Below are 26430 nucleotides of genomic sequence, written 5' to 3' on the forward strand. Positions count from 1 at the left end.
AATGTGTTTTTATAGAAGTGTACTATGCTTTTACATATGGAATTGGTTCCCTGGAATAGTTTGAATGTAGTAACCAGTCTTAGTGAACAAAAAAAGAAAGTAAAAAGAAAGAAAAAAGGGAGAAGAGGTTAACAATTAGAAGAAAGAAGCTCAGAGAATGGAAACACTGAAAACCGAAGACCATAATGCCAAAACTTATTTTCCCGATGACAATCGTCGAGTTTCTTTGAATTTATTGCTACAGTGGCAGTGAAATGATACGTTACGGCTCTGTGCAAGGACAATAGAGTGAGTGTCACAGAGTTGTTCAAATGGATTTGGCAATTTTTAGGGTTCTGGCAACCTTTTTGTGAAGATTTTTATAGCAGGAATTGTTTTGATGAAAATGTTTGCTCATCTTACTGTGAAGTGGATTGATGTGGTTGGGAGGTTGGAAAGATGCTCTACCAGGAGACGGTACAGGGAATGCGGAGGATGGGAGGTTCAAATGACATATGATGGGGGATAAGATAGGGTGACAGGCTCAGTTTAGTGAGTGTACAACTAATGGCCTGGATGAACTGTATGGGAGCGTATTAGAGATACCACATCCCTGGAGAGTATCTGAATGTGAATAAAGATGAAATCAACCAGAGTTTGTTGTAATACTCAGTCAAATATTACTGCATACATACTTTGAGTCAACATTCAATGATACAATTCGAGTCCTGTTCTCTACCTGGTTTTAAACATCTGAGTTTAGTCAAAATCAAAATTTGCCCGTATCCTAGGACTGGATTGAGATTGCTCTGTTGTTATTAAGTGTATGTAGATCTTCCTCGTAAGACTGTCCCATTCGTGTTCTCAAATGTATGAAAACGGTTTGGATTCACAAACTGTGTAAAGTTGGCTCTATTGTATCTCATGATCTAAGGTTCCATCTCATGTCAACAGAGTGAGAGAGTAGTGCTGTTATATTGTAATACTACCAACCAAGTTACTGTACATCCGCTGGTTGGTTACAGTAGGAAAATTGTTTATGAATGATTACTAACGATATATTCCGTCAAGCTTAGAATAGAAACATACATGTATGTGAGTTAGTAATGGTTGTGAATTATTTTTATCATTATTATTACGTTTAGAGCTGATCATGATATTTAATATACTTGGCTATTGTACCGTGTCCCTTTTTGTACACCAGCATATATCTATATTCTCTTCTCTATCCTCATCACAACAACTGAAACCCATTGCGCAGCCCTTTCTTTATCCTCTCCATTTTTCTTTTAATTTTGATAATTGTTCGTCTACGTATGTAACAGCAGACATGAGCCCTCATGTCTTATCATGTGGCTCTAGGACGGAAAACATGGCTGTGATTAGTTATAACGTTTCTAGATTTTATTCAAGAGTGTGTTTGTCCAACATGAATAATTCTCCAAGGTTAGCCGATGTGATTGATCAGACGAGAATTGACTGGTGGTGCCTCATGCTTTAGCTTTCACACTTGGATCATGCTCCACCATCCCACCATTCTCGCCTCTCGAACCCTCAGGCTTGATTTGGTCTCAGTGTAGGAATATACATATATATAGATATATATGAGTTGTTTCCTTCTTTGCAATGCAACACAGGAAACGCAGTAACACAAGTCAGGTCCTAGGGTCGTCGTATGTAGTAGATCTCTGTAATCATCCAATATCGATTTAAAAACATTATCTACTTCCCTTTTGGTGAATAAGTTTATGAATCAATGAAATGGTATTTTAGTAGATACATCCCTTTGCTTCCGCAACTTGAACAAAGTCGGTACTCTTGATACTAGTGTTGCGCCGATATCACCAATATCGGTTTTGGCCGATATCCGATATTATCATCCCAATATCGGTCCGATACCGATACGATACCGATATTTTTTAACAGACAAAATAAAATGGACGCAGTAAATGTGAGCCTTAACATCGCAAAGACTTACAAGTTGCTTACAGTGTTAACGTATGCTTGCAAAATTGCATCTTAATTAGGTTACGAACTGTCGATCACAATGTAAAAGTTATAATTTATTGAGTTTATACTCAATGTACAACTTATTCACTTGACCGTATAGAGGAAAAAAACTGAAAATCAGTAGAGAAATGATCAATTGTGTACGGAAAGTAAGGTGGTACACATTTTCAAATATTACGAAAGATCGAGCCAAACACTTTCGAAAAATTCACGCAAAACTGGCATATCGTACTAAATGCAACTAATGTCATGTAAACAAGGCTCTAGTGCATCCATTTATGAATATACCGTAAGACCACATCTGTTGTTAAGCGAGGGGGGGAAGGAAAGTATTTTCTAGAATTTCCAAAAATACGGAAAAAATAATATCCTACCATAGTTAAGTGTATAGCAAATAGCCTAACCACCTCGGCGGTTACGGATCTCACGTAACTAAAAAGTTCCCTGGCAACGTGCCAAAAAATGTTAACAAACAGGTGTTACACAGGGGATGAGCTCACAGTTGTTTGGGAAGGTACCTGGGAAAATTTGCAGCACCTGCACCGTGGTAGTTGGGTATAGGGTGAAACACTGCAGTTGTAAAAATGTACGCATTTTATCATTTTTTTTTCATTTTATAACATTATATACAGTAGGTACTCTAACTTGTCATTTTAAAATTTATCAGTTTCGTGACAATTTAAATAAACAAAGTTGTCAGTATTTTGTGTTCGCGGGAAATTGAACAAGGTTTTAATTCCAACACTGCTGAACTGTGCGGTTAAACATCATGTTCAAGGTTTTCACGGAGGCCTTTGAGAAAATGAATGGTTAGTACAGTGTATATATGCTGCACTAATGCTGTGTGTAGGCCAAGGTTCACGAAGGTCATTGGTTATATTCGCGCGCCGTAGACATGGTTTTAGAGGTTACGGAGGGTCAGGTTTCCATGGATATTAATCGAAAATGAATCTGAGTTTAACCTGACGCTAAAGAAATGGATCGTCTTGGGCAGATTAACAGATCATTGCAAGTATAAAGAAGTAGCTCTGCTGTTAAAAAGAAAAGTTCAATATCGGTTTGCTGTTATCGGCAATTAGGCAAAATTTTACCGATACCGATATGCTGCCGATATTGCAAATATCGGCCGATTTCGATATTGAAAACGATTATCGTAGCAACACTACTTGATACTAACACTGCACTTTCATAGAGCAGTGATTAATCCCCCCCCCCCACAGTGGATTATAACTGCATGGTTCGGATATATTCAGGGAGATCCACCCCTCTCCAGTGGGGCCTAAATATTAAAAACCACCCCACGTTTAGACCAGAGTTTATTCTGCTTCCCCATTTAAGCTTATCTTTGGGGTTTTTTTTTTTTTTTTTTAAACCCACCAATATGGCTCTTCCAGATATTAGGTCTGAATTGTCAAATATAGTAAAAACAGAATCTTGGTCACGCGTGAACGTGTAGATGAAAGGCACCAACAACTAAATGACAGACTTGTAGCAAACAGGTACCCAATATCGCCGCTGATTCAGTACCTCAGTTCTTTCCCCGAAAAAGTAAATTAAAACTGCGTCATATTTTAGTGTTTACACTGCATGCTCTGGAATACTTTTAAGATATATATGTTTGTAGTGGATAGAATCTTACTTGCGAGTGGATGTCACAAGATATTGTACCTACCTGCAAAATATCATTGTCGATTATTGTATAAACAATGGTTGATCCAACCATGAGAAATGTAACTATCTTGTCAAACATGTAACTTGAGAGTAAAGTACAATAGAGGGAACATGATCAGAATGCTTGAACTGTAGTCACTGAAGCTACTATGTACCAACTCTGTGTTAGTAGTAAAAGGTGGAGGTAGGCAAAATAATTTATGAAAATGTACAGTGGCCGTCTCATGTGAAGAACACTTCAAATCAAAAAGACAAACATTCATAACACATAACTTGCAGGGGTCCATATATATGGTTTAAAGAACTAGAATGAGTACACTACAATTTTTTATCTTGAAGTAAAAAGAATGATTTTGAATAGAGGGCGCCATACCACTTTATACAAACTGTACAAATATTGTATCACTTTGAGAGGGACTTTTTAGTGTCCAAATGATGTAAATCAAATGTGAACATTCAACAGTGATTGTAGTACGAAATAAGCAGGCTTCAAAACCCTCTCAATTTCACATTTGGCCATGATGTAAAAGTCAAGTCTAGGTGCATTGATATACAGGATTCAAATCCAAACCAGGTAAGCCCTTAATGTATCAGTGCCTCCTCCTCCTCTGATACATACATGACAAATTGTATGGTCTGGTAATTCAGAATACACAGTATATAACCTACTAGAGTAAATACCATTGACTGGCTTAATGTTACCAAATGTTGCAAAGAATCAGATATTTTTTGATCTGTTCATTGAATAATTTGTCCAATATTATCACATCGCAAATTGTGAAATACTTTAAAAGCAGATAAAACTAGGGAATCTTAAATTCTAGACACTCAATTATTCCCTGATGTTGGAGAGCTGTGTACATCTGTGAATTAATAACTGTAGTTGGTAGGTAGGTACAGTACTGTACACAACACATTCTGTACAGTTTGTAAAGGAGCCTACAATCCCTGAAGATGACTACATTAGCTGAAATCAGCAAAAAATTAAAAAGCATCCTACCTTAGGTGTATATAGTTCAATCAATGTAGCGGGATAAGTCATTCGAAAATCAATTTCCAAAACGATCGTTAATTGCACAGGCCTGACGAGGAAATGAAAAGGTATGATTGTCATCGAACCGTCTCTTGTGTTTGGGTCAACATTTTTACCGAAGCTACAGGGTACAGCTAAGAACAAGATTGCAGTTGTTGAAACTGGGACACGCTGATAGATATTTTTTTGTTTTTCACTTGAATTTGGATTTTGCAGCAAATTTAGTTGATACATTAGATAAAGATTTATTTTATTAAATGTTCGAGCCCATGTCCTTTGAGTCCGTCCTTTCTGTGATTAGTCAGGTGATAAATCAGGTGATTGGTTAATTAAACAAATGGCTAAATCTACCTGCAGAGGTCATTGTTTTAATACTTTCAGTCGATTGCAATCTTCGATTTAAAACTTGCAACAAGTGCTTCCATCAAACACATTGTTCTATATTGTTCTTGAAGGCATTGGAATAAGGAAAGGGAGTTATTTCTCAGTGCGAATATTAACCATTGGTTTTGTGTAATGACTACTATAACGTTTTTGGTGGACAGGCCCCCTACAGTATTGTTAATCAATTCATTTATAACAATGTTACAATAGTGGACATTCATAGCCCATAGCCATTGTTGGCATTTGAAGCTAAAGTTAAGAGATTTGCCTAAACTGATACCAAAAATAGATTTATATTTTTTGATTCAGATTGTACAAAGTATCTCCAAAGTTTTGAATTTACCTGTAGCTACTCTAAAACAGTTACCCAAAATAGACAACAGCAAAAACAACTTCCTGCATTGCTCTAAATACTTTAAGGAAGAAAAGACCCTGCTCACATATTTGTAAATATTAACTTTGCTTGTAAATTGTGCAGTTTATTTTCCTTTTGTTCATGGGTCATTACAGTACTTAGCAGCTACTATAGGAGAAATTGCCTATGAAACTAACCTCTCTTTTATATTCTGAACAGCTTAATGTTCAGACATAAACAGTAATAAGTGCATGCACGATTGCACGCATTAAATAGAGAGTTTCTAGGCTGTACATATGAGAAACCATGTCATTGGAACAGGATATTATTAGTGTTGAAGTCAACTACAATTAATACAATCCATATTAATCTCACTTTGTTTTTATGGTTTCATCTGCTGTAGGGAAAATGAATTCCTTGAGTCTGATGTGGATCTTTGTATGATTAATTGTGAATGATCCTTTCAGCTTTTCTGATGGCATTCTTGTTTTTTCTACATCTTGTGAATATTGCGTTATTGCCAATTTGAAATTTACACAAATTTGAGTCATTTGCTTGAACCAAACGTTTTAGCAAAAGCATGAATCATATTAGGTCCTCACCTCTGTGCCCGCAGTGGCTGAGTACAAAACTGAGTACTGCAGCTGATTGGATATTTGTAGCATAACCCCACCATCAGACCTATAATTCAATGGAAACATCTTGCATTATTAATAATTATCACAATGGTAATAAATTAAGATTCTGAAAAATGTCACTTTTTGAGGCAAAATATAAACCTTGGACTTTTACTACATACTCTTGAAGTCATCAAAGTTTTTTAGCAGTTGTTCATTCTGTAGCCTAACCTGTATTGCATAAAATAGTCCTGACCAAAAGTTATTTTCGCTATTGCAATGTACCAATCTAAATACCGAATAATTTCAGTGTTTTTCCATAGAGTTTGTTTGTGTAGAACACACTGTACTAGTTAGTTACTTCAGTGGGCTTAATTGAAAAGTGGACTTTGATTATGAAACACAACCAGCTGCTTTAAACTTGGAAAGTCAAACAGTAGTTGAGTTTGATGAGCGACTTAAAATCCCAGATGGTGTATAAAATCACCCCCATTTTATACACCTGGGTGAAGAGAGGCAAAGGATATAAAAGTGCCTCGATGTATTGCTCTGGCCATCACTCGAATCTGCAATCCTAAGATCACAAGTCCTCACTGCCTTAACCACTTGACCACAACACTGTCAGGTGCAAACTTTTGACCCAAAGTGTGTAGAATACCTGGGTACCCCAACATGCCTTCATGTGTTGGCAAAACTGACATAGAAAATTGTGTTAGTCAGCATTACATTGCCCCCATAAGAAAACCCAAAAGTGTATATATTCTAGTACATGTACATTGTTACTTACATTAACTCCTACCACCCTCCCTTCCACAAAACATGCAAATATACTGTACTCCCTTTGCCCATTAAAAGTGATAATATGACAAAGTGGTAGAAACATCTAAATAGTAGTTATTATCCTCTGTCAAGGGAAGTAGCATTTGATCAAGTGGTGAACAACAAGTCCAGTCTAATACAAACACTGCGACTGCATGAAGACAAGGACTTGTTGATTGTTACTTTAATATGAGGTCGTCAACAACTCTGTTGTTCATGACGTACTGTGCCGCAATGTCGTTCAAAGATTGGTGTCATAACAGCATGAATCGATGGCCTTTTTAGGTCTGAATATATAACATACATCTACAGGAACTGGTTTTAAGGAGCCCTTTAAACTGACCTCCCATCAAGTTTGATTTGTTAACATTTGTATGGGTTTTGCAAGGCATGCACATTCCTCATAACCCCTTCATGCCCCTCCCCCTCCCCCTTCCCTCCCTCCACCCACACAACTTTCCTATATCACTGAAGAAGCAGCATTGACTATACATTTTTGCCAGTTCTTCATTGGATACTGCATAAGTATAATTAATTAAAATGTGAACATATTAAGAGGCATTGCTGTTAATGCATAAAGTGTCTTTTAATCATGTTTTAATTCAGGAGTTCAGTAATTTGTGTCAGTGCAGCCCTGATATCTTTCAATACATCTATACATTAACATTCTTACTGATGAGGGGGCATATGTTTTGGTGGGTATAATATTTTCTGTGGGTAGATTCAGAGCGTACATGTGGGGGTTCCATTCTTTTTGGTGGGGATATTTTCTGTGGGTGGATTCAGAGGTACATTATGGGGGTCCATTCTTTTTGGTTGGGATAATATTTTCTGTGGGTGGATTCGGAGTGTACATTGGGGGGGAGGTTGGGGTTTGCATTCTTTTGGATCACCAGTTCTAACTAATTGTGACTATCTCTTGGATGAAATTAAATGATACGATGAATTACCTGCATCAAATAGTAAAAGTTTACCTGAAATTTCTCTCCCTTGTGTCATCATTTTCTTCATTCTCTTTTTCTCTTGCAGCCATTTATAAATCCCAGGTATGCAGGTGGTCCCAGGCCAGTCAGGATACCTGGGAATCAGGTGAGGAAAAAGAAAGAAGCAGAGTTGAATAGAGGATAATGTTTCACTGTAAAGAATATAATGTTAAATCCAGCATATGGATATCCAGCATATGCGGTAGAATATGTACAGAGGTTGCTCAACTAACTATCCACATTCACATCATAACTTACAAAGCTTATTTCACAAGCAATCAAGCAAACTTGTTAAAAATTAGGGGTAATACTCTGATTTGCTTAAAAGAAATCCTGTGGAAATTAGTCGTTGAGTTGAATGGTAATATATTGAGGGGGGGGGGGGAGGGGGGAGGATTAAGTTGGAAGTATTGTAAAACATAAACAGAATTCCTCTTACTTAGTATCAATCAAATAGCAAAACGAGAGAAGAAATAAACTTGAATCCTTTCTTGCAAGATTTTTATTTGTTGCCGTTCTACATAAAGTCATTGTCCATTCTTTCGTTGGAAATGCAATACTGTTGAAAAGATATGTAATGTGATTGCGTTTGATTTCAAGTAGCTTTTTCCTTTTAAATGGTGCTATTATACAGTACAATCAACAAAGTAAGCATGTAGACAATATACAGTGTTACCTCAGCAACAAACTTTAACATACTAACTTTTTTCCCCCATCTTTACTCAATTTTGATTTTGGCTGCATATTGCAGGATCAGATTATCAGTAAAAAATTGTTACATCTATCCATGAATTTCGGACCGGAAGGCACCCTTACAATATGATATATACAATATAAGTAAGGCTGAACTCCAAATTATTTCTGTGTGGCAGTCATAATTCAAACCTCACCAAGTTACTTTTTCAATGTAATGTCAGTGTGTTTTGTAAACACATGTGCCATGATTCAAATATTTGAGTTTTGATCAGTTTGTCAGTGACAGAATTTCTTTGAAAACTTTTTAACTTCAGGAATTAAAACAGGAATACAGGAATTAAATACAGGAATTGGTTGATCTCACTTTTGGGTACTGTCATCGCCTTTTAAATAAAATAAAAATGTAAACAATCTGGAAATTGAATTTTTGAAAATTTTTCTTCATTTTGTTGTCATTCACAGCCCCCTGTAGGTGTTCCAAATTCACAGCCAATGCTGCCCAATTCAATGGATCCCACGAGGCCGAGTAAGTATTGAAGGGGCCGGCCGGGCTCTGTATGATGGAGTATGATAATGATGGAGTATGTATACAATGTGAACATGCTAAACACAAGTACCCACCCTGTTAGCCTATGAACTAACTGACAAACTCACCATGTACGGATTTAACTAACCGATTCCAGTTGGGACAACAAACAAACCAGCTGTTATAATTCCCGTACACTAAATCCATTTCTCCTGTTCATAGGAGTGGCGCAGTTTCACCTGATGGTATACTACTATAACTTTGAACAATCACAATCTATAAACCATGTCTCACTGGGAGATCTATGATAAACTATACACTTGAAACAACAATCATGATCTTAAAGCTTCGTTGTGCTGCATCCCATTATAAAACACGGCCAAACATATCAGTATCTCTGCTGCTGGGCCCTTTTTGCCAGAGATTTGTACTAACTAATCACCAATCATGACGATAATACCTCTCTGGCTAAATATCGGCCCAGATGTAGAGATCAAGAAGGTTTGGTAATGCACTTTACATTTGCATTCCCTAGCAACATCACCCCAGACAGTCTCAATAAAGCTTGGCAAGGGTAATTTGCCCTGAACTAAAAAAAAGTCAACAATTTATCCATTCTGCTGGAGCACACCATCAACTTAGATTACTCTTGGATGATCTTGTATCAGTATAAAGTTTAGTCATACTGCCCTCTTTATCTGTATTAAATTTGATTTCTCCACAATTTAAAGTGGAATGCTGCCCTCTATTTTTCATATCCTCCCAAGGCTTCTACATAGTACTGTGACTTTCATACCTCTTATCTAGTTTCATAATATGAGAAGAATAAACTTGCAACTTCATTTCGCTCCAGGGAAAGTTAGCTCTTAATTTAATGACCCTCTCAAAAGTGTGAATTTAAAAGACATTGGATTTATTAAGACATTAGTGCATTCCCCTCAGGGCAGGCAAAAGCTATAATCTTTCTATATATCGGCATGATAAACTGTACGTTTCTCCATGGCCAGTTGGCCTCCTAGCCCAAGAAAACCTTAGACCAATCAAAAAGTTAACAAAGAAGGTGAGAGAGGGAGGGACAATTTGCTTGGGAAACACTTAACATGTCAAATGCGTACTTTCCCAAGATTAGTGGCACCACAAGGTGTTTATGAAGGAAACATTAAAACCAATTTTTCTGCTCAATTGGAAGAGGTTTGTAGAAGTTGTTCTTCACAAGCATTCCATGACATATGCCTATGATAATAGATGGGTTTTGCTTCTTCTTTAAGATGGGAAAACTTCTAAATTTGATAACTTCACATTACTGAACTAAGAAACCAGAATGGTAATTTTAATTTGATAATATAAGCATGACTAGACAGTTACTCCCAATGGTATAAAAACAACTGACTATTCATTTAAAAAAAAAATTAGTGTTACTACATCTGGTGTTTTTGCTGGTTAAGGCCTGGTGGCTTGTGTGTAGAATGGCTAGTAAAATTTGGTCAGCTTGGATGTGACCAGCAACATATCCGTGCAACCTCTGAAGTAACAATGAGATGAGATGCCAAACAAAATATTACTTCTTCCAAATGAAATAGTCAAAAAGAAACTTGCTTTACTTAAGGTATACATGGAGACCTTAAGATGTTTAGTCTCCGGAATGTAAAAGTTGCAACAGATGTGGTTTTCTATATTTTGTAAGCTGCTAACAAAGTAGGGTGGGACACAGCGTTTACTGGTTGTCATTAGTGAGAGGTACAGGCAGAAAAACAACTCACGTACGATAACATTTAACTGTAGAAGATATCACAATATTTCATAACCTGTACATACAGGGTAAATGGACTACAGTACATTACCATGCAACTCCTTAATACATATATAGGTCAAAGGTCATGTCAGAAGCATTTGATGTCAAAGTTGAAATAATGGCTGCGCTTTGCTTTATAATTTCGGACTGGTTGAAGTATCTCTAATATTACTGTAGCGTTTGTTTTGGTCGTTTGGTTAATTGCTCGATGTAAGTTTGGAAGGCCATGAACTGTCTTGTAAAGATTTCAACAGTGAAACTTCAACCATACTGTTAAAAGCAATATAAAGTTGGTAAGATTTTTCTCTATTACATACATGGATGTAAATAAATCCATGGACTTACAAATACATCTTACATTCAGCTCACCTTGTCCAGTTGTACGACAAATATTTCTTGTTTCTTCGTCCGAAGATCTCAAAGAAGTCTCCGTCTCCCTATGCAGCAAATGCGATGAATTCACTCATCCATCTGCGAAAAAAATTTGAAGAAATATTTGTTATGACATCTCTAGTGCACTTTCCTCTTCTGTTTGTCACCCAAAGTCTGAACTTCACTGGTGTATATAATGCAGATAATATCACCTGTATATTAAGTTATTTGAACTTCACACTGGTTTTCAATAATTGAAGTCTTTAGAAAGAGTTGAAACAGTACTAGCAGATGGTAGTTAAAAGTGAGATTTACTTTGTAGCAAATGTTACGCATCTTTAACCTTTAGCAGTACTAATGGTACTAGATGTGTTTAAAAGTCTTTGAGTTAGAGCACTTACCCATCTTCCCAGGCAAAAACATGTGACAACTTTTAGTGAATGCCATTTGCAATCATTTCTTGTTCATGTCGCATGCTGTAGAGACACGTTATGCCTTTATCATGACTCACAGCAACTAAAAAGTTTTTAATGGCAGCTATAACATCCCAAGATGTTTTCATGAATAATTTTCCACAGAGAAAACAAAAACGCAGATGCAATTTGAGACGTAAGCGACACGCGCTGACTGTTCGAATGTCTGATAAATTACCTTTAAAGAAAAACAAATGTTTTTAAAATAACGAGAATACTCACCTGAAGCTGATAGCTTTGCGATGATAATTCCCTCTGAAAGGGTGCTTGGGATACGCACTAAAGCTGGCATTAGTGCTATCTTGTCACATTTCAAAAACCCTTTCCGATTATTCCGTTTTTTAATTTGTTCTCAACGCTTTCGTAGCCAGGAATAGTGATTGGGCATGGAATTTACATTTCAAATTAACCTCTTTGTAGTCATCTACAGTAGATTGCCAGCAATGAGTTAAGAGAGGCTTTAGGTTCTTAGGCAGACAAATCCCCTCTTTAGCCTTGTAAACAAGTCTCTATTTCTACTTGACAAAATAAATCTCGTTCTGGGGCCCAGATGCAAGAGCAGCCTGTCAAAGTCTTAAAGGCCAACAGAAAAATATACTTTGATATTAATTGTCTTTGTTTGCACTATGCGTTATAAATGTAAGAGGGTTTGTATTTCTTTTTCACTTTTTCCTTCATTTTTTTTTTTTTTTTCAGTATTGATAAAAAGGCCATCGTCAGTTTATGAAAAGATCATTTAAATGCTTAATAAATGGAAAAGGCAAGTAATGTATCGTAGCTTCAGTTCGAATAAAGTTGTACTGCCTTTGAAAACTTTGGGTTTTTGTATGGCAGGTGGTGGCAGTTGCCATACCCTGCATTTTTTGTGAGCCCTTAAACAGCATTAGATGTAGTGAAGGATTCTCAACTGTTGGGGATATATATAGGTTACATCTTGTGACATCTACTAAACTACAATTGAAGAACTTGGTTTATACAAACGCGTGTTAAAGCTCATGGTTAAGTAGAAGAACAAAGGTCTTACATTTGCTGATTTAATTTGTAAGAGAGTGTGTGAGTGGGGAGGGTGGGGGGGGTAGTGCAGGGCAGGTCTGTATGATACAAAAGAAGTCAAAGTGGAGAAGATACCAGTGTCTTTTTTTTTGGGGGGGGGGTTGACGGGGGTGGAGGGTTGTGTTGGTACTGTTACCATTGGGACACCATCTGGTTTGCATACTGTACCTTTTATACTTCTTCTAGGGGGGGGGGGGACACACCATCATAAAGACTGAATGTTCCCTTCTTAAATCATTACTTCTGTCCTTGATTCCTGTCTTCTGGCTCTGTAAAAGAAAAAGAATACACATAGGAAGTTAATATTGCGAATTGTGTCAGCCATATGGTACAGGTATATAACACTTTTAGCAACGTCTGCCTGTTCCACCCCCGATTTTGCCACAAAGTTTCGCGAGGCGTCTTTAATAATTGGATGTTAGGGCAATGCACCATTAGCTTGCACTTTGGAGCAATTAATTTTTTTACTCCATCGAAAGCTTTAAGCAGTTAGGATATTCAGCAGATCTCTTGACAATATCCAGAACTCCTTTTTTCTGTCAGTTTTTTTTTGTGGCAATTACTTTCCCTAATAGCGACACAAAGGGAAAAAGAGACTCTGTTACAGAGGAGACTTGACATTTTAAAGAGAGGTAAGCTTGGAAAGTAGTTGTTACGTGTGATGCTGTAACGACAACACATAGGTTTCATTGGATGGGATTGAAATCATCATGAAATGGATGATTATAAACAATAGATTGTCTCTATGTACAGTATCGATTATTGAGGATGGTATGGTTTCATCGTTACATGAGTATCTCCTGGATGGAAGGTTTTATCAGATGAAGGGGGGAGGGGGGGGGGCAGGTCGAGGGGATAGCCTTGATATGGCATTGAAATTCACCGATGTGCATCCAATGAGAGGACTAGTTTGAGAGATTCCTGAAGGCATTCCAGTCTCACTTGGGGGCGGGGGGGGGGATTGATTGATTTTTAAAATTTCTTTCCCTAATGGTTTCCATCTACAGTATCAAGGGTCCAGAGATACTTGCGACTCTGTGCATAGAAGATAAAAGACTTGCTGTCCAGAAATTTTACAGTGGTAATCATTAACCTTTGTATATGGTCTGGGCTTAAAGCAGTAGAATTGCATTAAATGTAATACAGTTTTTATCTTTTCCATAACCTATGTCAAGAAAAAAGAATGATTTAATAGTAAATATTGGAAGCAAGAATTATTAAATGGTAATAACTCCATACATAAAAAGGAAAAAACAGGAAGAGGAACAAATAGAATTTGTTCATGTAACGTTACAAATTATGAATGATGAAGGTTATGAATTTCTGACTGTACTAACATGCCAATTACTCCCTTCTACCTCGTCTTCATCCTCGCCCCGTGCCCCACCCCCACCCCCCTGCCCCAACCCCCCTGCCCCAACCCCTCGACACTAATGTACCACCCCTTACCACTTTATCATGTGTGGTAGATAACTATGGTGCATAAAGAATCATGCCGTTCGTAACAGAAACTACTTGCAGGGAAAAACGAATGAGCTTTTGTTTATTGAATTAGCAAGTTGCCGAACAATTCCCCACACTGAAATGGGAGCATGATCGCTAAGAATGGATGTGGAATTTTAGCAAGAGAACAACCGTCTGCAAGTCAACATAAACAGATCACCTTTTATCAAGGTTTGCTTTTTGACTAACAACTCCCCTCGCTGAAAGGATTGAGAATGGCAAAGTATGGACACGTGAACTTCTGACTAGGGAACTTTTCATAAGTGAACGTAAACAAAAAAGCTTTTATCAAGACAAATTTCTAAACGTACTGCATAAGTTATTCTCCTGTTTCTTCTGAAAGGAATACCGTAGGTGGATTTCTTAAACGTAAGTTTTGCATTCAAATCTCTGCCTTTAAACAGAAATAGCGGTGTACTAAGGCACTGGGAACAGAACTTGTGTTTTTAAGTTCAAGCTGTATAGTTTAAGTTGTTGTCTGCACAATATGATGGTACCATGCACAACAGTGAAAGTGGTGGGGTGGGAGTGGTGGGGTGGGGAAGTATCAGGAAACAGAGATCTACTACTATAGTTCAGGCATCAATTTAGACCCAAATAAAAACAAAAAAACATTTTGCCCATTGCAACTGGGGTACTACAATTAGTTTGTCGAACACAACATTTTTAATATTAGACTAAATGAGGAAAGTTAGCCAGTTTGTAATTAATAGTAGTCAAAATGTTGTAGCCACTGAGACCCTTGGAAGTAAGACGTAAGGACATGGATTTACGTTTGAATCTTCAAATGGTCAAACTAAAAGAACGGTTACAATCTATTGCAAAAGGCACATTTAATCAAACAGATGGTTATTGTTGCTGGATAGGGTTCCTAGGATTAAGCCAGAGATGACATTAATGGGATTAATGGGATTAATTAGTTAGGAAGCCTAGATGCTGATTGCTCTATCAGTCAGCAAAATGGGTTGGTGTCGGAGGACTAAACGTCTCTCTTAATAAAATGTAAAGTGAAGTTTGTTTTAGATTTATAAGAAACATATTGTGAAAATTTAGAGAGATTACATTCAAGTTCTGAAGGCTGTTTACGGGACAAATTTTCATACCAATAAACTACTAGATGAAATTATTTAAAGATGGTTGAGTTATCGTACAGTATGGCGGAAATAGTTATCGATTGCATTATAATCGATCAAAATCGTTGTTTGTTTGACTAAATGTCCTATGAATAAAATTATAGACGACATTAAACGGATGGTTTTGTTTTAGATCTAGGCAATCTACGGTGATAATATGTAGAGGCTTGACACATTCATCAAAACAGATGGTTGTCTGTGTAAGGTCCTATGACTAAATTAGCTATAAATTACATTAAACAGATGGCTGATTTTGATAGGTGACTTTAAACGGGTGGTTGCTTTTCGTCAGGAATCTTGCCATGAGAATATTTATGGAGTACGAAAATCAATGAGATGGTGACATTCCAGAGGGTGTCGTATGATTACAACATCAATACATTACCATAAATCAAGACATATGGTTGTCGTTGGATAAGAATCCTATTTTTGACAACATCTGTAGAGATCCCGTAAATCAAACAGGTAAACGTGTGCCATGAATTTTGGGAAAGGAAAAAAAATATGGATGACATTACCAATGGTTGCCATCTATGGAATATCATATATATGTAAACTTTCTTGGTAAATCATTCAAAGTAATGGCATTATGTTAAAAGAATGACAATTTACTTCTACCATCTGTTGACAATTTTTCATCCCCCCCCCCCCCTTCCCTTTCCAAGCATTCCCTGCCTCCCAAACTCCCAATTGAACCAACATGTGGAAGGATTCATGGAACAAAAAGGTGTAAAACCTACGGTTACTACTCAGGGAATAGTTAAGTGTTCAATTTTTCGTAGCAAAAGCCCACAACTTTCTCTGTCTGTGTTCAAAAAAAGCCTGCTATACATCTTCGCACTTGAAAAGCAAGTCAACCCATTTTTGCGTATCATTTTTACGATGGCAATCCCGAATAAATTATTCCCGGCAATCCCGAATAAATTATTCCCTGAATACTGTATATATATATACAAGATATGATCATCGGTGTTACCATATATTCTGCCTTACATATTGCCAATTAATCGCTGCAGAACATTCAGACTTAAAATCAGTATTAAATATTCTGATGCCGTAATTATCGGACTATAATTTGCAGGCGTACCCGATGTGTTGATTATTTATCATGTTAGTCGTCTGTGGAGGGCCGATTCAGTAATTACCTGGCACCTTGGAAGTGCGGGAACAGTTTATGCGTCACATCGGCAAGGTGATGCAGATACCCTGAGAAACCAACTGGCCGATGAAGAACGTTTTCCCGGTTTCGCTCTGCTTGTGACAGGTTTCGTGACGGTACTCAGGTTTCCTGTGATAGGATGAATTATGATTAAAATAGTCTGAATGAAAAAGTATAGGAATGATCTCTCAATTAAGAATCTCCCCAACTGTCAGTTTACTTCATCAGCTGAAGAAACTTCACTAATATGTGCGTAAAATAAGGGAGGTGGTTGTAGTGGGGGGGGGGGGGAATTTCTTTAACATTTCTTTTGTTTTCTTCTGGACTAGGGAAGGGTGAGGGAGGAGAATGAAAAGAGGGAATCAAACAGGTCTTGAAGAAGACAATAGTGTTTTAGTACATTTTTGTGACATGAATGCATAGAATAAGTTTTCACATTTCATAATATCCCCCCCATCCCTCTCCTTACATGGTATATGCCATGTGACATTATACGTCACTAGTTTGTTCAGACTAACAGTTGACTGATATTGTTTCAAAAGTGGTGGTTACTATTTCCTATAAAGAGGGCTCTGTATTAACTTTCCTCTCTCGACTGCCATAACTTAAATCAACTAAAGCAAGTCTGACTTCATGTGACCGAAGTCAATGGTCAGTTAGTGTGTGATTTCTGTAGCAAGCAGTTAACTCAATGGCAATAGGCCCCAAAGGAGGTAGCATGGAGACCTATTTTAATGAAGTTAGGCTAGGGCCTAGGCTAGCATAAATTAGGTGTAGGCTTAATGCTGTATGTGGGTACTGCATGAAAAAAAGGGTCGCACGAAAATAGGGGGACACAGTGATACTTCTCGGAATGCATTGTCCAACTGAACACTGAGTTGTCTCAGGTGTAGTCTGGGGGCGGCGGGCGAGACATAGAAACTGTCGGTGTCTAAATTTAGGTGCCAAATAAAAAGCTTCATTCATTGAGACACATTTACAAGTCAAAATGATCAAATCTGGTGTGAGCTACTGGGCCTTTTGGCGCTCTTCTCAGAGTTGCCATGGAGACTCGAACGGAGAATAATGTCAGTTTCAGTTACATTCGAGCTCACATTGGGAGAGATTCTGGCATTAAACTACTACTACCCTATGGAGACTGATTGTGATCTGGATAGATAATAAACATGGAGGTACTAATAGGTTACTAACACGGAATGTTTTTAATCTTACCAGAAAGGAAATGCCATCATACATTAGGAGGAGATAAAAAGAATTGACTATTCGGGGATGAATCATAACAACCGACCATTTAGAGTACCGTGTACCTCTCTTCTTCAGATCCTTGGCTCAGATAGCAACCACCGGTAACTTATGAAAACCTTTCGATTTAGATCTGTTACACTTGATTTATTAAGCGATGATACGAGAAAGAAAACAGAACATTTTACCATAAATAGGCAAAGATAAAGGTTCTGAAAATAAACTCTGGTGGATTTAGACAACAATTCCAGCACTTAGTGATGATGAAATTATAGGCTTACACAAGTACTAAAAGCTGAAACAATAGCACATTGCATTAAAAGTTTTTGTGGCTACGGAAAACTGTCATTGTGCCCACTAGGATCTGAAAGCTTTTACTGAACATTTTTTTGCCCCCTTTATTTTTCAGAAAATTAGCAGTGTTGAGTCTGTTGAAAACCAAAACTATCATTTTTAGGTCTATGCTATTAAGAGGATCAATATTTTGAGCTTGGTGCAATTTGCACAAGAAAAAACTCCATCTCAATTACAGGAAATATACTTTGAAATATAAAGCTCAATAATGTCTTCGACCTCTGTGTGTTCGAAAAAAGATTGAATCTGTGAGATATCCCAAATGGAATAAAATTTTGCTAATCTGTTTAAGGGTGAAGTTGCTTAAATGACAGTTATCTCTATCACATGGACCAATTAATAACGATGATAGGAACCTCTGTTTTACCTTTATTAAGAGTAGTCAATTGCTTTTTAGCCACATTGATATCTTAGCCAGATTGTGTATCCAATTACGCGTAAATATTTTTTTCGTTGATCGGTCGACTACCCCGGTCGAGATGCCCGATTCAGCGAACCTACTCGTTTAGTGCTCAAATAAAATTAGAATTTTATTAAACTAATTAAAGACATAGTTTCTTTGATTGTTTTTGTCACCTAATTAGGGTAAACGATGTACAACTAAACAGATTTAAAAGGATCCTCAACATCTTTCACAGAGACGGTTTTTGCTTTTAGTAGCAATCACATGTGATGAAAAGCTGATTGGAAAATTTAATTTGTTGGTTTGTACATTGAAATTCATTATTTGAAATGAAGCCTGGGTGAGTCAAGTGAATTATATCGTCGAGGGATTTTAGCATTGAGCAGCAACAACACATTATTACTTGACGCCATTTACTATTTACCACTCATGAACAGCATAGCAGAAATGAGTAAATTGCTCCACAAGATGCAAAGATGTACAGTATTATAGCTGTGGTACTATGTAGTGTGTTCATCATTTTATGAGACACCTCGCCCCCCCCCACCCCATAAACTTTGAAGAATGCTGCCCAAAACGAAAAGATGTACAGTATTATATGTGGTACTATTTAGTGTGTTCATTATTTTATGAGACACCTTCTCTCCCCCCCCCCCCAAAAAAAACAACGCTACACAAAATATATAAACACTGAGTGTCTGATATAGTATAAGTAGTGACTGTGCTTGTTATTATTATTATTCTTTTTATGATCATTATTGTTATTTTTATGATTATTATTGGGTTTTTGTGTTATTATTTTTATTTATTTGTTTTGATGCGTTTGTGCTTTATTTCAGGAAGATCTCTATAAGGCCTCCATATTTCACAGAGTAGGATACAATATTAATGCCCTCCAGGCTCTAGTATGTCAGGGAAAGTGAAATGTTTGACTTAATCCAAACAGTTTATGCCCATTAAAGTAGCATCTTCCCTGCATGTTTGATTGCATTGAAGAATGAAACCAAGCCGATAAAGTAGGCCTTTACTTTTACAACGATTTCTCAGAGGAATGTGCACCTATTATTAAGTTACTTTAACGTACGATTGAGGTCAATAACTATATTTAAGACATACCCCTAGACCAGTGTTTCTTAACCTTTTCTTAACCTTTCCCCTACCCCTTCAATTGAGAACTAACCTCCGCACCAACTTCAGATATTTAGCATTCTGTATTAGGCATGGGGTCATGCAGGGAACCCTGGAAGCCAACACACTTTGGTGCAGTACCCAATCATACCCAATTCATACCCAGTTTCATTCATACCCAATTTCCATCAACAGTCATAGCCAATTTTTGTGTAAACGTTTAAGAAAGGAAATTTGTAATGTCAGTAAAGTTAATGGTGTACGATTTCAAAACACATACCTTGTGTGTACATTAACTTCCGGACCGTATCATTTTGGTCTGCGAGAGAGACTTATTGTCAATTAGGGATGTCATTACCGCCCTTTAGTTAAACTAGCCAGAAATGGGTGAAAATGTGAGAGAGTGGTTTAAGTGCAAGTTTTTACCTTACTAGTAAATATTTAAAGAGCTACAGTATTTTGAGGTGTATGGATATTTTCTTCAGTGGAATTGTTCCAGCTTGTGACAGATTCTGTAGCCAATTGTTCATTAAATTATCGAAAATCTTTGAACCAGCTTTCAAGAAATTTGTTGTTGATGCCAAATATGAATCGCCTTTGCACAATCTAGTTCAACTTTGATTAGAATACTGGACAGACCGTCCGTCCATATCTACTTACAGCTGGTGCAAGCCTCTGTAATTCTATTCTGCCATGAAATATTCAAGTAAGAGGGCCTAACGTTTCGATCCCAGCAGGATCTTCTTCCGAGGCTGAATCAAGCCTTTAGCCTATGAAGAAGACCCTGCTAGGATCGAAACATCAGGCCCTCTTACTTTCACACATTCTCTCACACAGGCTCTTTAGTTTGCTAACAGTTTTATTTTATTTTTATTATGAAATGCATTTTGCATTCTGGTTCTAGTTATGATGAAATATTCAAGTATTAAAGGTGGCTGGCCATGCTAAAAGTTTGAGCTATCTTTTATGCAAATCAAATATATCAAATAGCATTGCCATTTCCCCCATGTCATATCTGTTGATTATGTCCTGTGGCAATTCATGCGTATACATAAAACCTTGAACAGATAGATTCAGCAGTGCATGAAGGAAATCAAGGTCTCTGAACTTAACTTTTTAACTCTTTTCTTTAGAAAACATTAATTTGTGATTAAAAAATGCAACAATGGACAGTGATGCGGAACCATTAATTATAGAGTAAGCTTACAGTAGCTGTAGGGGTCTCTTACAAGTAGGCACATGTTAACAGTTTGATTTGTATCAAGAGAGTATCTTTGGAGTTTTCCTGCATTTTCTTGCTCTGACTTTATCAGATGCTGGATTAGGTTGCAACCCTTTAATACCTTCTCTGTCTCCCCCCACCACCCCCACACCCATCATATTTTGCATGAGATTCTGAGGAAAAAAATGTGATATCAGATTCTCTTACTAGGTGATTTTGGTTTCATAGTTGCTGAATTGTTCTTTAACAGAGAAGTTTCTGAATTATGAATGTCCTTTCCATTGCTTTCATCTTCCCATCTCTATTCACCGATTTTGTGCCCTTTTACATTCCTAACATTCCTTCCCTCAAAATGTTACCTCTCACCCTCCTCATCCCCCTCACCCCCCTCTCCTCCTATCAACCCTGTAGTCAGTGAAGGTACTGTAGTTCCATGGTGTGAAACAATTGATTTGTAGTTCTGACCAAGATTATTCAAGCAGCTACTTCTGAACAGAAGGAACTTTAAACATTCTTACAAAATATAATTATGTTTGTTGTTTTTTCCTTCCAGATTGAAGCAAAAATGTCAAAGTAAATATTTATACTTGTTCATGTATCGTTTTATGGATTAAAAACAAAACAAAGCAACCTCTATATTTTTACAGTACTTAACAAGTTACCGAAGATAACCAAAATGATCATATGACAATAGAATACATATAAGAACAGTTGTACTGTAACGTGTAAAACTCACTACACAGCATGTGCTTTACCTGTTTACCACTGCCCAAATTCAAAACATCTAAATCAAAAATGAGGAATTAGTACCGGATTTCTGTAGAAAATATTTGGATGCCACTGGCTTTAAGATGCTATAAAACACCATGACACTTAGTTTGGCATTACCGTGATATGATAATTTAAATATAGCTTGGCTGTTGTGCCGTTCAAAACTGATCAGACAGATTAATATCTCATTCCTTGCTGACTTAATTGGTCACTTGAGCTTTCAACACCAATAGTTAGCTCAAAAGATTCGTAAGGGCATGGGGCCAGAAAGAAGGAGATATCTCTTTATATGTCAGGTTGTTAAATGTTGAATATATAAACCTCAGGATTAGTTGTTAACTATTTACAGTCAAACAACCACGTAAATTATTGACGGGCAAATAAATTCCATTTTTTGTTATTGAGGTATATCTTTTTCCAAAAAGGACTTTAGCTTAATTATGAAGAATAGATTGCAATGTTGATAAAGGCACTGTGGGGAGGGGGGGATGGGGGATGGAGGGTATAAGATCCCTTTCTTCTAGCGATGCCATTTACTAAAGATTCAGAATGCAAAAATGCTGATGTTAATAGCAAAATTTTCAACATTTGTAAAAGGCCTGTAAGAATCATTATTTATAGCAAAGTTTTCTTTACCAAGTCTTGCAATATTTTTCTGCTCCAAATGTACTAAATGGATGCTCAACTAGTTAGCTAGTCATGCAAGACTTCATTCTTACTCTGAAGATGTCAACCTCCAGCAACTGGTTCCTAGAATTATTAATCACGAACAAATAGCAAATACCAGAAATTTAGTTAGGGCTGTCTTTTTGTCGTTTTGTTTTTGAACATTTGTTAAGTTTAATTAATATAAAGCCTGGTGTCTAGATTGCATGATGTTGTGATTTTAGCAAATTTGAAAAAAAATATCACATGAATTTAACCTATAAAAACCATCAAAGCAAAACGAGGTTACTTTATTTGCAAACAATTCATCATGCTATCAATTAAGTTTACATATAATATGGACTTGAATTTCTCACTGCATCATTTCCCTTCCTATTAAATTTGAAAATCCTTTGGCAAAATATTTTGCCAAGGTTACGCCTGAAATGGTAAAGCGGTGTAGTTTCCTAACAGAAAACATGTTGGATATTTAGGATCTGTATAGTATTGTTTCTTACCTCATCTTTATGTCTGCTGCCTCACGTCATCTCAGCTGCATCGTTTTATACCGGTGTTGTCATCGATACATTTGAATCAATTCTTCTCCTTTCCATCTCCATCTCTCTGTCTCTCGTTGGGAGTCGAGAGCAACCGTTCCTCAATCCTTCTTCCGTTGCCATTCTCGTCTCTCTCTCTGTAATGATGAATTTGAGTTGTTTTTATGGATAATATCAGGTAACAATAGTAAAGAGGAACAGAACGTGTTCTCCCTTCAAATTACCGCTCCTTAAATTGCTGTTGCATGCACGCATAATTTAGTGCACTTCTGGCTCTAAGTGCTCTCCAGAATAATGAAACGTCGTTCCTCTTGCCCTTTATATTAATAACTTGAAACAGAATCAATGATGCAATTACTTGCGTTTTAAACTTGGAAAGTGCTTTAGGGCGGTAATGAACATAATATTGGGTCGGTCATGATTGTAAGACTAACGATCCTCTCTGCTGTTGTTTCATGCCGTTTCCGTGGTGAGGGGAGAATTTTTTCTGAAATGACTTCCTATCCTTGGAAAAGTCCGTCTTTATAGTTGTTACCATGTCAAAAGAGAAATCCAATTGTCATGAGCCTACTCTAAAAAGAAAAGAAAGAAGAAAAAGAAGAAGAAAAAAAATATGCGGATTGGAGGGCTTTTAAATTACCATCTCTCTCTCTCTCTTCTTCCTGATCGGCAAATGTAAATTGGAAATTGCTCTGAGCCAGGAACACCTGCCTAAAAAATTAAGGCCTGAGAGAAGGGAAGAAAATGAAAAGAGTGTTGCCCTCAGGGAGAAGAATGTAATTCTGATGAATGGGATATTAAGAGTTTGGTTCGTGCCATATCAAAAGTCACATCCCTGCTGTCTGATCGGAGGCCATTGTCCAAGTTCAGTAAAATATTTTTTTTTTATTCCATTTCTTTTTATGCCATGATCTTCGCAAGAGAGATGATCTCCTTTTTTGGGGGGAAAAAATGGAAAACAAGCGACCGTTATCAAATGATTTTACTTTCTGCTCGTTCTGATTTTATCTCATCTGCCCTAGTAAGGGTGGGGGGGGGGGGGGAAGAGGCAAGAGGGTGTGTTTTACACTTTGCAGACGGTATCTCTCAATGTCACTTTAACAGTGCAATGTACACCTTGCCCATCCAATCCTTTTTTTAACTTCTAAAAGAACCAGTAAGCCCCAGTGACTGCCCTTTTCTTTTCCTCCTCCCCCCCCCCCCTCCTTTCCTCTCTTTTTCCTTTTTGTCCTTATAGAAACAATTAACAGACTGCAAGTGCATGCATTAATTAATAACAGAGTCTGCATATGATAAAAGAACTTTTTCATTTTAATCATTTCTCCGCATTGCAAATGTCATCTTAGAGATAGCGTTATGTGTGTGCAAGGAGAAGACACGTAAAGTGCTATCAATAAATAGTCAATGTTAGACGGCTTTATAATATTAGCAAAACTGAAAAAACTTTAAAAGGGAGTACTATAAACAGGGCTCTGCTAATTTAATAATCTTTGTGCAAGTCATAAAATAAATTCTCACAGTTGTAAATGTTGATTTTTGTTAAAACACAGTAAAGTCGTTTAACATCCCATAATGATGCGTGCATTAGCTCGAGTGGTCTCTGAGTAACTCGCAATAAATAGTCAATGGTTAGACGGCTTTATAAAGTTAGCAAAAATTAAAACGTTTAAAGGGAGTACTTACAGGGGGTTCTGCTAATTTAATCATCTTTGTACATGTCAGTATGTAAATTTTCACAGTTCTAAGTGTTGATTTTTGTTAAAACACAGTAAAGTAGTTTAACATCCCATAATGTTGCGTGCATTAGCTTGAGTGGTCTCTTTTGGACTAATGAGTAAACCTTATACTGTAAGTAAAAATAAATAAAAAAGAGTCTGATAAATTCTTGTCCTTGCATATGAGTGATGTACCACTACAGTAAGTGTGTCTCGGTAATAACATTTTGAAATTTCAAAAGTGGAATGGAATCACTAAGTAACGTTAATTAATGTTCACAAGTAGTGAACAGAAACAAAAGGAAAAGGGGAAAAACAAGAAAGATCTAAATAACTGTATGTAGCTTGATTTTATTGTTGTTTGGAGTTAATGCCATATGTTTGGTAAAACTGCTCAACATTTTTTGACAAACTTGCTCTAACCTGGTTTTACGTACAAGTGATCACCACAATGTACATTTTTCATGACTTTGTGCGACGAAGGCTACGTGTGTGATCTGTTCTCCCATCGTCACGAGAGTGACATATATATCAGAATCTTAGCAAACATATTGTTCTTATGTACCGACGATTGGAGAGCGTACCGTACCTTTAAGCCTATAAGTATAGTAGAAGAGAAGACTGCTTGTGTAATAAAACTTTTGCTAATTTTCATTCCCCGTCTAAATCGACCGTACCATATCTGCGTCGTCATAACGGTATGGATATAGTATGCTAGGCATCAACCGTTACTCCCAGAGCTAATTCCCATGATTGCTTCAACCGGATAGTGGTAATACATGACCATTAATTTTAGTGTTTTCCAGTTTCAATCAGTGGGTATTTATTTTGGCCGAGGATTTTTGACTCACCTTTGGGCGTTATCGATGTTCAATCTTTTCCTGTATTTATGTCCTTTCGACTAAGCGTGAACGGTTTCTTAATATCGCCCGACTTGTACGGTGTAGGCCTAAACTTTTGTCGTCTAAGGAATGTGTACAAATATATACTGTAGGTAACTTTCTTAAGGATCGGAGAATTGATAGAGAACGATTTGATCGTTTAGCTTGAGGTGGTAGATGAATCATAACTGGGTACAATATCATTTGGGTTCAATATTTGTTGTTTATGAGCTTTTTTGATCAATTCCCAACTACTTTTTTTTTTATGTTTTGTCGATTGGTAATGAATAGGTTCTGAGTATATAGTTTATCCTGTGTACCGCGAAGGAGGATCGTATATTCTGCAAATTACAAAGTTGTAAAGTTCTGTAAATGATACTGGTATTCTGTGAGGAGTTGAGTCTATTCCTAGAGTAGTCGCACACGATTTATATGTGAAGATTAATGCGAGTCTCCTGACACCTTGGTTGCAGTATTTTTAACGGGCAGGAATTCTATTTTTCCCAGGTGAATAGATTTATCGTCATCAGAAAGTAGAAGCTTACATTGATGATGGTGTCTACCACTTCTGTTACACCTCATTCGAAACTAGGTCAGATTACCGGCATTAGACATTTCTTTTTGCACGAGTCTTCACACCCTTTAAGGGTGGAAGATGAATGCCAGCAATTGAATCATTCTATAAAGGCCTGCCATATCTCATCTGAATGGGATTAGTCACTGCTTGCCTGAGTTACATGATCATCACTGACATGCTCCATTGACATTTTAACCTTCACCCTCCATTCTCCTCCGATCTGGCATTTATAACAAGACTAAGATTTAAAGCCAGGCACTGGTGCATTGTTTTTAACACACTATGATGATTTCAATCTATGTTCTTTTTTGTAAGCCCTGCTTTGTTTATATTTTAATAAAGAAGGTCGGATGAGGCTCGACAAAACAAATGTTATC

General features: G+C 37.0%; 1 protein-coding gene and 1 long non-coding RNA gene across 7 annotated transcripts in view; one reads left to right on the top strand and one right to left on the bottom strand.

The window, feature by feature from the left end:
* The window catches only part of LOC139977965 (single-stranded DNA-binding protein 3-like), a 95536-nt gene that overhangs the window by 40820 nt on the left and 28286 nt on the right, over positions 1-26430 (top strand). For all 6 annotated transcript variants that reach the window (XM_071987849.1, XM_071987839.1, XM_071987814.1 and 3 more), the window contains 2 exons: positions 7898-7957; positions 9010-9073. In XM_071987849.1, coding sequence (XP_071843950.1) covers positions 7898-7957; positions 9010-9073 — 124 coding nt within the window. The remainder of the gene's footprint in view (positions 1-7897; positions 7958-9009; positions 9074-26430) is intronic.
* LOC139977973 (uncharacterized) lies at positions 12887-22934 on the bottom strand. Its single transcript, XR_011796844.1, has 3 exons — positions 22842-22934; positions 16545-16687; positions 12887-13032 (listed from the first exon to the last, which is right to left on the bottom strand). It is a non-coding gene; the product is annotated as an uncharacterized lncRNA (long non-coding RNA).

Source organism: Apostichopus japonicus, chromosome 2 (assembly GCF_037975245.1).
Source record: "Apostichopus japonicus isolate 1M-3 chromosome 2, ASM3797524v1, whole genome shotgun sequence".
In the NCBI taxonomy this organism is placed as follows: domain Eukaryota; kingdom Metazoa; phylum Echinodermata; class Holothuroidea; order Aspidochirotida; family Stichopodidae; genus Apostichopus; species Apostichopus japonicus.